Raw genomic sequence first — 13,383 nt, forward strand, 5'->3', positions numbered from 1 at the left:
GTGGATGAATGGATATTATATTACCAGATGAATAAAATCAATTAAAATGACTTGAATCGGCTATTTGCTGAAAGAAGAAAAAAAATATATCATCTCCGTAACTGAGAGATCACGGTGTAGTGACTGAATTAATCATAACCTTTTCTTCAATACAGAAAAGGACATCAATGAGTTTGACCATAAAAGAAAAGAAATTTAACTAAATGCTTCTTACCATCGGCAGCATCCAAGCTGAAATTCTTCATTTCAATTGCAACATCCACTTGGTTCGAAGAAATATGCCAATCTGAGGTATTTTCCTCGTCGTTCTTGGAAGTTCCACCAATCCGATGCAAATCTCCAAAACGACTTTCTTGCATCTTCACTCCAGGAATAGAAACCACATCTTCCACATGGTCTTCTCTGATGATGTCATTTTGAGTCACGTGACTACCTGTTGCACCATGGGATATGCTTGATAGATGTTTACCACCAGTCCGATCATTCTCCGTATCTCTCTCTTTCTCAGAGCTGCAGTGACTGCTTTCGTGGCCTGATTGATTCAGAACACCATTGGTCAAAGGTTGGCCTATATGACTCTGCAAACCACTGGAATCTTCAACCGACCGGCAGGCCACGGTCTCCTCCGAAACATCCATCAGGCTATCACAACCCATTGCCGCTCCTTTCTCTTCCCCTTGCCCAGAATCAGCAAAAGTTACGTCCTGCAAGAAAGTTGCATAAAAAAGTCAGTCTGACCTTTTACAAACTAAAACACATGTAGGCTGATGACTATTGTGTGTAATATAAGGATAAATTTGAATAATGTTTATCTAGCATAACACAATCAGATTAAATACATCAAAAACAATGAAAAAAGACATCAGACCTCTATATGGCAGTGCTGATTTACAAATAAGGTTTGATTTTAAAAATGGGGAAGACAATGATACAATTTCTTTTGTCTTTTCTTGTTTTTCAGTGCAATGAACATATTGTTATTTTAGTTTTGTTGTAGAAGTGCATGAAGAGTTGAGAGGGATTTCAAGCTGATCAGTAAACAAACACACATATACTACACACATACACACACATACACGCATAATACACCTACCATACACACATACATACACATACATACACAAGCATGCATGCACACATATGCTTCCTTTACTTCAATATGCCTCCGTTTCTGAACAGTTCAAAACTATACAATAACTTGTGAAAAATTAATTTCAAGAGTTAAAACAGACTCTAAAAGAACATCTTTCTCGGGATGCTACTTAGGAGTAGAAATGTCAAGTTTTTCTCTAAAAATAACCTCCCATCATATTCCTTCTTTTTAATATATATAAAATATATATATTCCTGAAATATCTATCAATCAACATATCCCAGCTATCATTAAAACTAATACCTCCCTAAATGTCAAATCCAAAGTATCCTAGCATCCTTGACATTAGCTTCTTACTTCTTTTAGCTGGAGAGTTTATCGAGCAAGATTTCAAGACTAATCTGTGTCAGTTTAACTAATGCATCACGCAGAGCTCGTTCTAATGTACAGTATAATTAACTTCCCCATAAAATACAACCACCTGAAACGAACCTTTATGATTCGGTTTGATGATATTAGTTTAATAACAGTTAGGATGTCAATAGAAGGTCATTAGTAACACCCGATCCTTGTGATGATCTTGTATGGACACTAGAGCTTATAAAATGCCTTCTCTTTTCGATGTGTGCTCACACAATAATGATGTAGGGGTCATTTTTTTTCAACTGTATACGATTATATTTAAGCTAATTGCAGCATACCCCCACCCCCATCCATTAGGTACATTAAGCTAACCTTTGTACGTCATCCACAGTGCATTTATAAAATGCCTCTATTCCTATCATCATAAACCTGGCAGTTCACTATTTACACACAATACACATTCCCTTGTAATAGTACAATACACATGAGTGATAATAAAGGGAAAATATGAATGGAAAGAAGGAAGTTAGCGTGCTCTTGCAAAGAAACTATCAACTTTAAACGGTTCACAATTAGTACACAATATGGTTTATTTTTTTAAGAAAAAGAACAAAATTTGTAATGATGATTCTGGTAAGAAGATGAATCAGAAAATTATTCTTTGTAATTAAAAAACATTATAAAATCATTTGTCATCATCGTCATCATGAATACATAAAAACAAGGAGGTGAAGGAGGGAGGACTGAAGAAGCAAGACTTTTACAAGCAGTCCTGATTTTACAAAGGCAGTCCTCCTTTTACAAAGGCAAGGAATATATAGAACATGGAGATTATATTGCAATGATCTGTTCCTGGAGTAAGGATTTATATCTCCTAATGGTATCCCAGTACTCTCCAAATGATACCAGATGTGAAGACTACATATCTGGTGAGTGACAAGACTGGGCCAGGCCTGGGGGGGGTGGGGGGGTACGATCAGTTGACTACAGTCTTGGGGACAATTATGGAAATATTGGATAAACAATAATGCATTCTCATTTGCAAGATATACTTAAGGGAAATTGAGGACTTCAACACAGTGCCCTGTGAATATCTGTCCCCAATACCTGGCATGGTTGTTCATGCCCCTGGACTGGGTATAGACAATCTTCAACTGGTGGTTCTCAAAATATGTAGTCCGACAAGAAGATACTACCCCATGCAAGTTGCATATTGTGTAATCACATTATTTTGAATATATATATATATATATCTGTCACTCCCATACCATCAAATGTTATTACAAACAGATCTTGTTCAACAACACAATGGACATGACTGTCTGGATTGCCTGCGATGAAGAGGTCCAGGCTGTCAAAATGTCTTTCTCTTAAATATGACCTAAAATGACCTTTGACCTCTACAACAGCAACAATAGGGTTCTTGAAATCACTTAGGTGGATCCACATACCATGTATGAAAATTAAACCATCAAGCACTCTTTGAGTTATCCTGTGTACAAGCCAAGGATATCACATAGCCAGACACTCGCACACATCACATCCATTCCCTTCGGCAAGAAAAATCGATCAGAACCCAAGTTTTACCGACATAAGTTGCAATTTTTTTCAATTTCAATCTTAAATCACTACCCATGAAGTCACCAGGGTAGAAATATAATGAACGCTGACACAGAAAACACAGAAAAGAAAGAGTTATTTTTGTGATTAACTAGATTACAATGAGAAAATGAATGAGAGTATTACAGTCTGACAAGATGTAGAAAAGTAGGGCTCTAATCTTGAAAGGAAAGTTAACAAATATGAAATAATTTAAACTAGTTCATGAATGTTAAAGTTAGAGACATTTAAATAATTGATGGGGCGAGCATAGGTGAAAAAAAGAGCAGAAAACAAGTCAAGCAGACAGGGAAGTGCAACATTTGATGTATTAGAAAAGAAAAAAGAAGCAATATTTAGGATAAAAAGTGAAACCAAATGATAAAAGGTCATTCAAGCAGACAAGAGAGCCACCGGTTGGCCATTCTAATAAATCTTACTGTTATATGAGAAATGCCGAAAATGAGAAAGCAGAACATTGTGGGGGAGTTAGAAAACATATCACAACATCAGTGATACTATAGTTCAACTCTGATACAATGTCACTCAATACTGCTTAACAGAGATATATATTATAGATGAAACTTGGGTCAGGAAGACATCTTTTCTGATCAATTTGTACCGAACACTAATGGTATCTGCCAGATTTGGACAAATTTCTTTTATTGGGTGGGGGTGGGATGTTTTAGCTGACCAGGGGTATCCCACATGACCTCTGACCTTACAATCATCAACATCATTACTCACCCATCTTCACTGTAACCAGGTTGAAATCATATCACACAAAAAGCCTAGGAGAAGCCCTTTTTAACAATTTTCCTGCTGTGACCTTTTTTTTGCCACCAAATGACCTTTGACCTGAAATTAAGTACACATTTTTCGACCCATCATTTCCTGATCACTATGACCGAGTTAGATCAAAATTAAAGAGAAACCTTCTAGAAGGAGTAGACTTTATAACATTGTCTAATGACCTTTGACCTAAATATTAAAGTACAAGTTTTGTGACCCACCAAACTGCTGATCACGTTGACCAAGTTTGTATCAAATGCAACATAAACCTTCTGACGAGTTGGCAGGGTTTCATGTGCTTTACACATTGTTTGACTGTCTCATATCATGAAAAATATAGGAAGAAGATTAAACTGCTGCTTTTAAAGACACATTGATTCACATGGAAGGGTGCATCACTGCATGCTACACAAACCTGAGTAGGTGCGTTAGGTGAAGAAGAAGCGTTTGCGGCAAGAGAAGACTTGAGCAAGTTCAACCTGTTCCTCAGAGACTCAACTCTGACAAATTTAAAACTGAAGGTGTTGTGAAGCAAGCTGGACCACTGAACGAGAATTAAAGAAAAAGTTGGAAGATGAAGGGAAAAAAACAAAAACAAAAACAAAAACAAATTGAACTTGGACTGATTAGAGGAAAATGCCTGTTAACAAAACACAATTGGTTTCATGAGTGCAGGAAATACTGTTAAAGGCAAAGGCATGGGAAGGATATTTCCTTGCTTGTGACAGCAGTTTCCCAATCAAACTTGGCAATTTGTTTTACTAAAATCTGGCTGCAAGCTGCATGGAACTTACATATTACAATAAGTGGCTTCCTACAAATATTTACAAAGAACCGAGATGTCAACCACTCTCCTGGCTTAGTTTCCAACCGTTAATAATAAGTTACCTATGTTTATGACAGACATAATTTTGATCATCTTAGTTGCCATTGTAACTACAAAATTTACTAAAACCTTCAAAGCTGCATTTTGTGTTGAATTCCCTAAAATTTGGTGGCTCTATATGCAACCAATTAAACATATAAATGAACAATAAACATTACATTAAAGTTTGTAGGACACAACATTTTCTGTGTTGGACTAAATGGTTAATACGTTGCTAATAAGGGATGGCCATATGACTGCAAATAAAATTTAGTTCGATTTGGGGTAAGTTGAACAGAGCTCTCCAGCGTTCCCACTGAGGTCCTAATGTGTACATTAATGTTTACTAATGTTTACTTATCTCTAAAGCAAAGTAACACTGTCGTGTGATATCACTCACTAGCATGCCAACACACCAGATGATCTTGCAAAGAGACGCCAGTTTGGCCGAACAAGAAAAGTAATTCAGAAAACACAGGTGTTAAGGTGCTTAAACATGATTAGTTTGACTTGAGATTTTCTGAAACATTTCAATAACGCTTCACTAGTTATGAATGATATTGTATATATACTAGCACTGATCAAGTCATGTAATCATTATGATCTGCTATTGTAAGCCCAGCTCGTTAAATATTCCGGACCTAGACATCACTGATATGACAGTGACCTCTGTTGACCTTTGGGTGTAGCTGGAGAGCCCCATTATGGGCAAATAATACATTATTTGATCAGAATTGCTAAAATGTTGCAACCCAATGCATTTATGCAGCTTAAAGAGGGGTCATCACAGCCCGACATTTGACCCCACGACCTATATAAAAATGTACCCCTTGTTTATCCTGGATGAAGTTTATCTGCCAATCTATACCTATAAGGAAATGCAAGCTGCAAATGCCTGGTACCGGTGCAGACTACTTGGTGAATAGGTTGCTAGGGTAGTTGCAAGCTGTGAGTAGCACATGAAAGCATTTTTAATTTAGTGTAGAAATTAAGCATAAGCCCTTGGTTTACCGATGGTATGAGACATCCAGGAGGGAAACCAGTTACTCACAAGACACGGTTCACTGAGGACAGTTGGTTTTATGATGCTGATTAATATTAAGGGTTTTACACAATTTACCCACTTAACCGTATACATAGCTGAACTGATGAGTAATATACTTGGTGATTTTTGAAAGAGATTTCGAGCAAAGCAAACAGTAGCATAGTATACTATTTTAAATGTTTATTACTGCAAAAAAAAAGATGTTTAATGGGAAAATTTAAAATTCACAAATACATTATTTACGAGGTATTCCCAGCATTGAAAATATCAAATAATAATATATTTTACATGTATTTCTGAGATATAATTATATGCAGGTGTGGCAAGAAATCCAGCATCGAAAATATCAAATGATAACATATTTTAAATCAAAGAAATGTCAGTAGAGAATCTACTGTCATTTCACCATGTTTTTTGTAAAACTAATAAACTGATTCCTCCTCCCCAACCCTCCCTATATTCCCCACCCCTCCCTATATTCCCCACCCCTCCCTATATTACCTCACCCATTTCTATATTCAGAATATATAGTCAGAAAATGGCTTTAAAATATAGCAAGTTTCTTTTCACTCTCTAAGTGAGAAGAAGATAACATAAGATAAGATGCCAAAAACAAACCAAAAAAAGTGCCACCAATCTGCCATGAAGTGATGTGTCCAACCTTTGGTTGCCACAAACACCTTGTGTATTGTTTGCAAGCATGGAATGTTGAAACAAGATCCAGTGTATGATTATCCATGTTAGTGACATATATATTTCAAAACAACATATATATTGTTTCATAAAAAATTCTTTTGCTGTAAAACTAAGGCAAAACCTTTCTTCACTTTGTGTTAAGTTTGGGGCACCCAAGAAAACTTTACAGTATAGAAACCTACTGTATTGTTGTCAACTCAGATTTAATCTTTCACTCAGTTATAAAAGAACTTTCATGTCAATGTCCTGTTTGATACTATCGTCATTTTTTCGTGAACTGAGTCAAACCCTGTCTCCTGTCATAAATACATAAGTCAGATTAGAGGCAGATTAAACCAGAACAAGGAGAAGAAAGCATATCTGTTCTTACTGGTTCTGAGGTTCCTTCAGCTGTGTCTTGGTACAGAGCAGGTAGCGGTGAAGGCTCGGTACCCAAGTCTGGTACCAAAAGATTAACCTGTCAAGAAAGGAACATCGTATAAATGGTCAAAACTTAAATGTAATAGTTAGCTAGTTGTACATTTTCTGCAAAAAGTCAGACATTTTTTCTAACAATGCTGTTTCTCTCATCACCAAAATTAGACTAATTGCCAAGCAATTGCTTTTACTAGAGCAAACAGACAGTTGAATAATCACCTGATTTTAATATAAGAGTGGAATCATTCCAGCAGAACTGGTAAGAACTGCAATACCAGAATGATAATGAATCGACCTGATGAAGCATTTTCCCAACTGGCAGTCGGTAGTGTGCAGTGGTTCATGACTAAAACTGTAAACTTTTTACCTCAGTAACTAATCACAGGGTGATAAATTTGCAAGCGACGGCAAACAGCCGCTGTGTGTATTGATCAGTCGAACAGGAGTGTGGGGGTCAGAGGTGAGTCTGTGGGTCTCTTCGACTATCAAATATTAGGTCACAACTGCTGAGTTGAGATGGTTCATGATCTGTTGGGCAGTGTTTGGAGGGTGGGGGGAGGGCTAGGTGAGAGTCCATGAGTCTCTTCAACAATCAAATATTAGATCACAACTGCAGTGTGCAGGAAGAAGGGGGAGGGTCAGTTGTGAGTCCACAGGTCTCTACCACAATCAAATACTAGGTCACAATTGCTGAGTTGAGATGGTTCATGATCAGTCGGGCAGGGTTTGGAGGGTGGGGGGAGGGGGGCTAGGTGAGAGTCCATTGGTCTCTATGACAATTAAATACTAGGTCACAACTGTTGAGTTGAGACAGTTCCTGATCAGTCGGGCAGTGTGCCGAGGAAGGGAAGGGGGGGTCAGGGGTGAGTCCACGGTCTCTACGACAATTAAATACTAGGTCACAACTGCTAAGTTGAGATGGTTTGTGATCAGTCGGGCAGTGTTTGGAGGGTGGGGGGGGGGACTAGGTGAGAGTCCATGGGTCTCTATAAATACTAGGTCACAACTGTTGAGTTGAGTGGGGTTGTGATCAGACAGAGAGAGGGTTCTTTGAAACTGACAAAAGAGATATCAAACTTTAAACCAATCAGACACTGAATAAAACATGAGGATATTTATCAATCCACACAACAATCCACATCTTCATGCACAAATATTCATAAGAAATGTTCTAGTTTTTATGGTTACTTGAGAAGGAATGAGTTCTTTTGTTCATGGAAATACATCTTTCTTCAGGTTATAACCTTAATTTGATGCCTAATTTCCCTCTATTATATATGTGAGATAAAAACACCCTACTCCTCCCTTCACTCAAATATGAGCAAACATTTTCCGTCGACAAAAATTCAAGAGTACATCACAGACATCTAGAAAACTATGACCTAAACCGGATATATGACAAAACTTCTGCTGAATTACTCACTTTTCTTTTGAGCAAAGCAAGAAATATTATAAGAGAGTATTCATTAGCAGTTCCATGGATGACATCAGCAGGGCTGTGAAAAGAAAAACAAAGAAAATGATTGACTAAATCACCAAAACAGTAAATTCACCTCCTAATATATTATACATTAAATGCCAACATACAATGCCATGCCCACCTCATTCCACCATCTCCACTCCCCCCTTTCCCCCCAACACATTCCTTGTGCCTCTCACTCATCCTGGTCCCCTCACCCCTCAATGTTAAATGCTATCCTAACCCCTCAATGTCAAATGCTGTTCCCTTCTCATGCTCCTTTCTGCTTCCCCCAACCTCTCTTGACCCTTCCCCACCTCTCCCTGCACTCACATGTCTTTCCCTCTTCCTGTCTCCCTTGCACTGACACCACTGCCAACCCTACCTCCCCCCCCCTCCACCCCTCTGCACCCTATCATCCCTCTCTGTAACTCACCCATCTCTCAGACAGAACGGTTTAAATTAACAAATTTCCAAACTGCAGAGTATGTTGTAAGTGTGTACTTTATACCACACACACATAAATTATGCTGGTAAAACTTCAAAGATAATATTCATACAGGCTGTCTCTTCTTGGAAATCTAATTTTAAACAAAGTTAATTCAAGTCGAGTTTGGAAAACACTCTGACATAAATCTTTATTGGAGCTACCTGCAAATTCCAAAGTAACCATGCCATCCCTGATGAATTTCAAGTTGACATATTGCTATGGTTACAACATGAAAACTTTGGAACTATGACAAGAAACATTGTTGCCCAGCATTCCCATCCATCAACCTACTAGCCCAAAGAGATAGTCAAACAATGTTGCCCTAGTTACTGCTCTACTTTATATACTCAACTGAGAAGAATTTGATTTGTTACAAGGAGAAAAACTGGTTCATAGAATTATTAAATATTTGAAATATGCAGTATAATCAATGAATTGTAATCTGGATGAAAAGGAATATTAACAAGCCTAATTACTTGATTAATGGAACTTCTGTATGTATCAAAATAGGTATCATTTTATTCACATCTAACCACTTCATCTCACCCCCACAATCTCATTCTGCAAACCGGGAAAGGGGGGGGGGGGCAGAAGCAGTGAGTTTGTATATACATGTAAGAGATATAAAGTTCATTCATGGCTTATCAAACTTGTGAATAACCATATAGATTTATGCTTCATTGCACTGTTAAACATATGAACATTTTTCGAAGAATTAGAGCATTAAATGGAACATATCGGTCTATTTTTTATCTTTTTTGTTTTTTAGTGTTTTGACAATCTCGACCAAAGAAAGTAGGTTTCAAGAAGAGTGAACATGAAAGCAAAAAACTGAAACTGCATCTTGTTTACCTTAAAAGTGATTTGAGGATTCCCAGGGTCTCTTCCACTGCAATCAGTGCTGTTGACAACCTTCCAACTGGAGAACTCTGACAATAACAACCAAATATATGCAACTTATATTTGACACAGGAGGCATTTGCAAACATTACATTATATTATTAATTTTAATGAATAATTAATTGAATTGATTTCTAATGTGTACATGATGCCACAAAAGTGAGCATTCAATATTTCATGTACGTACTGTATGATATGTATATCATCAAAAGTTTCATTTCTGTGCTATGGGATGTTGGGTGCCTTACTGGAGACATGGATTTATACATAATTAACTGTTCATTAACCATAGAAGAAACGGTGATATTTCTTAAACATAAATTCACAATTAAGTCCACAAATATATTAAAAACTATCGCACAAACTTTTTGCCACAAAAGGCATGGGTAGGTGGGCCTGGGGGGGGGGGTGGGGCTAGGGGTGTGCATGCAACATGTCCTCTTTTCTTCAGATAAATTTACCTCAACAGAGAGTAACCCTGCACATATCTGGTGAATATCTGTATTTCAGCATATTGTAGTAACACTAGTATTGATGTAGAGACCTAACCATATTGGATTATGCACACATTACATGTCAAAACAGCATGTAAGACGCTGGTGACATAGTAACTTACCCGACATTATTAATGAATTCTCAAAATCATATAAAACCAGGAGATACGGCCTTTGAAAAACATTAAAATTTTTACTATGATTTTAGTCTACTGTTTATTTGACAGTTGTGGGTAGAGAGAATTATGACGGCCGGCGGTCATGAGAAGATTAATTTACCTCTTGATCATCCTCAGTGGAGACGTGACTGTATATTTCTATCAATTCTGCTAGCTTGTTATTTCCTTTGAAACTGTCAAAATAAAATGCAGAGAACAAATATTAATCTCAAAACTTCCTGATCAGTTGATTATGGTTTGATGAAACAGATTTCATTTATTAGGAACTCTTGTGATGAATATCTTGTACCATAAATGATGAAAATATCAAAACTTTGAAAACCTTACCTATATGCTTCATTAATGTCAAGGGCAAGACATTTTTAAACTAAATGAGGGCGCCAAACCTGCAATCACTTCTCAATATGACTATAGCAGAATGTATTAAAGAAGACATCTGTAGCTTTTTATCTGATAAAGTTATAAGTGATGAAAAACTCTCTCAAACAGCTGAAGGAAAACTAGCTACGCTTGGAACAAGCCTACTTTCAATAGTTGTTTTTGAGGAATGTCATTTTTTTCTAAAGGGCTCTCATTTTCTCTTCTTTGTTTTTTTCTTTCCATATTTTTAAGGTAGAATGTTAACAGTCTTGACACTGACACAATGCAATTACTACACCACTTAAAGAAGTACAATATTTTTTAGATATAACAGAACAAATTTCCTAAACAAAAAATAAACTTAGAACAGAAACTAAACGACCTTGCAGCTTCTTTTTTCTTTTCTTTTCTTTCCCTTGATAATTAGAAAATAATCTTCCATCTTCAAATTTTTGGTGAAAAAATTTAAAAAAAATTTCAGTGACATATATGGTAACATGTTTAAATATTAAATAGTCTTTCACTATCACTTTTATATTTTGTCATTTATGAAAGAAAAATTTTGGTCACTGCCAAGCAGAAAGTTTCCTACTTAATGTAATGATTTTGAGAATTTAAGTCAAACCATATTAAAATCTTCCTTTAAGTGAGATACACTTTGAAGAGGTTTTTAACTTCCTTTGAACTCAGCACATAGATACGGCTCTTCCCGCTTTCTATTTTGATTAATACTGCAGAATCTCTAAGCTCGTTGTCTTCTAATTGTTCAGTGTAATACAATTGTGGTGACTTGAAAGCCTTGGAACCAAACCAGCCAATGTTTATCTTGAAGTGAATCATGTTCGATTAAACAAATACAAACGTGTGAAGGGCTCCTACAGTACGTGACCTCACTTCCTGTGATTTATAGGTTGCTGTTCATGTATTAGTTGCATTTGGCTTACTCTTCTAACTTTGTACAAAACCATGTAATATTCATCCATAATCTGATCTATGTGGTGACCACAATTTGGTAGCACTCCCTATTAGCTAGTTACTTCACATCAATCTAAATACATAACTTTTCTTTGGCTAAAAACTTAATGGTTTATTGTTTCATTTTCAAACCTTACAAGTTGTTGTATAATTTTGTTTTTGTTCCTGTTGCAATTTTGGTTCTACTGGCAAAGATAAAGGATGGTAAAAGCAACTCTTTATAATATTTTTTAAATTAATTACCACTACCAAAATGACTAGGCATAAGGATATCGAAACAGTGTGTATTTTTTGTTCAGAGTGAGGCAACATTGTACTGATTACTAAATCAACCGGTTTGACTTCAGTGTATTGCCTTGTTAATGAGGTCTGGTGTTTGCCAACTGTAAATTAACAACTTCTTTGAAGGATTTCTCTGTCCTTGAGAAAATGTTTCATTTAGCTAAAAAAGCCAACAAAAGGCTTAGTGGTTCCTTGCATAGTTTTATATGAGAAAATTCAATTACATACTGTTACATAAACATGTTCAAGTTTTGATCTGACATGATGTTTCCCTTCCACAGCGTATTGTTGTGTTCTGGTACTCACTATGGTGATTTCTACACACTATATTTGAGGCAAGGAATCAAAAGTTGTTCCAACATTATTCAAATGATTGAGTCAGCTCATGATGTGATCTGAACTACAGGAATCGCTTCAATACAATTTTCCTTCCTTCTACTTTTGATAACTAGGACACTGTAGCTTCCAGTTTACTTTCATACATAATGAATGAGTCTGTTTGCCTAAGGGTATGTCTAGTCTTACAGGCCATGTGTGTTTAATTTCTTGAGATTCCTCCCAAGAAGGAAATAAAGTCAAGCTTTAAAAAGTGTTCTTTCTATCAAGTTTGACTTCAGATGACTCTTTGGGGATAACTTGTCAAACAGAAATCACCTTGAAGCAAATATCGCATCATCATGAAGAAGAAATAGGACGCGAACTTCATAATGTTTCTCTTGAAGGTATCGCAAACCAAACACTGGTTATGTTAGTACAATATATGTTGCTGGTTTGTCTCATGAACAGATACTTACTTTGACCATGTCTGCCACTTTTCATAACAAAGCACCAACACATAGCTTAGGCCTACCACAATGTCACAGCAGATGTTGTAAGGCCTTCCCTAATTTGCATTTCAAAAGGAGAGACCTCTGGGCTGAAGTTGGTAATGCTTACCAAATTTAATGATATAGCTTTACATGCTAACGTTTCATGGGCAAGAAAATCTCGAAAGTGTTTTTCAAAATAAACCAGGAATTAAAATATGGGTTGAATATGTTGTGGAATTACACTGTAAGACTATGTACAGTGTAACCTTTTATATGGAAGTGCAACAGATCTGTATTACACCAGATACATATGACATATGACTCCTTGTTTCACATTTTATTCTTTTTATGTGCTTATCTAGGGAGGGATGGGAGGGGTGTTAGGAGGGGGTGGGAGAAGAGGAGTTGAAGGGGTGTTGGAAAGGGATGGGAGGAGAGGAGTTGAAGGGGTGTTGAGAGGGGGTGGGAGGTGTTGAAGGGGTGTTGGGAGGGGAGGAGAGGGGAGGAGAGGAGTTGAAGGGGTGTTGGTAGGGGGTGGGAGGAGAGGAGTTGAAGGGGTGTTGGG

The 13,383-nt window shown here is 36.8% G+C and overlaps 1 protein-coding gene across 3 annotated transcripts in view; it reads right to left on the reverse strand.

The window, feature by feature from the left end:
- The window catches only part of LOC139968659 (uncharacterized), a 30,415-nt gene that overhangs the window by 9,152 nt on the left and 7,880 nt on the right, over positions 1 to 13,383 (reverse strand). For 2 of the 3 annotated variants that reach the window (XM_071972917.1, XM_071972916.1), the window contains exons 7-12: positions 10,493 to 10,565; positions 9,672 to 9,748; positions 8,294 to 8,366; positions 6,824 to 6,910; positions 4,263 to 4,391; positions 215 to 704 (exon numbers count right to left, since the gene is read on the reverse strand). In XM_071972917.1, the coding sequence (XP_071829018.1) occupies positions 215 to 704; positions 4,263 to 4,391; positions 6,824 to 6,910; positions 8,294 to 8,366; positions 9,672 to 9,748; positions 10,493 to 10,565 (929 nt within the window). The remainder of the gene's footprint in view (positions 1 to 214; positions 705 to 4,262; positions 4,392 to 6,823; positions 6,911 to 8,293; positions 8,367 to 9,671; positions 9,749 to 10,492; positions 10,566 to 13,383) is intronic. The other variant, XM_071972918.1, reaches the window with a different exon arrangement.

This window comes from Apostichopus japonicus, chromosome 6 (genome assembly GCF_037975245.1).
Source record: "Apostichopus japonicus isolate 1M-3 chromosome 6, ASM3797524v1, whole genome shotgun sequence".
NCBI lineage: Eukaryota > Metazoa > Echinodermata > Holothuroidea > Aspidochirotida > Stichopodidae > Apostichopus > Apostichopus japonicus.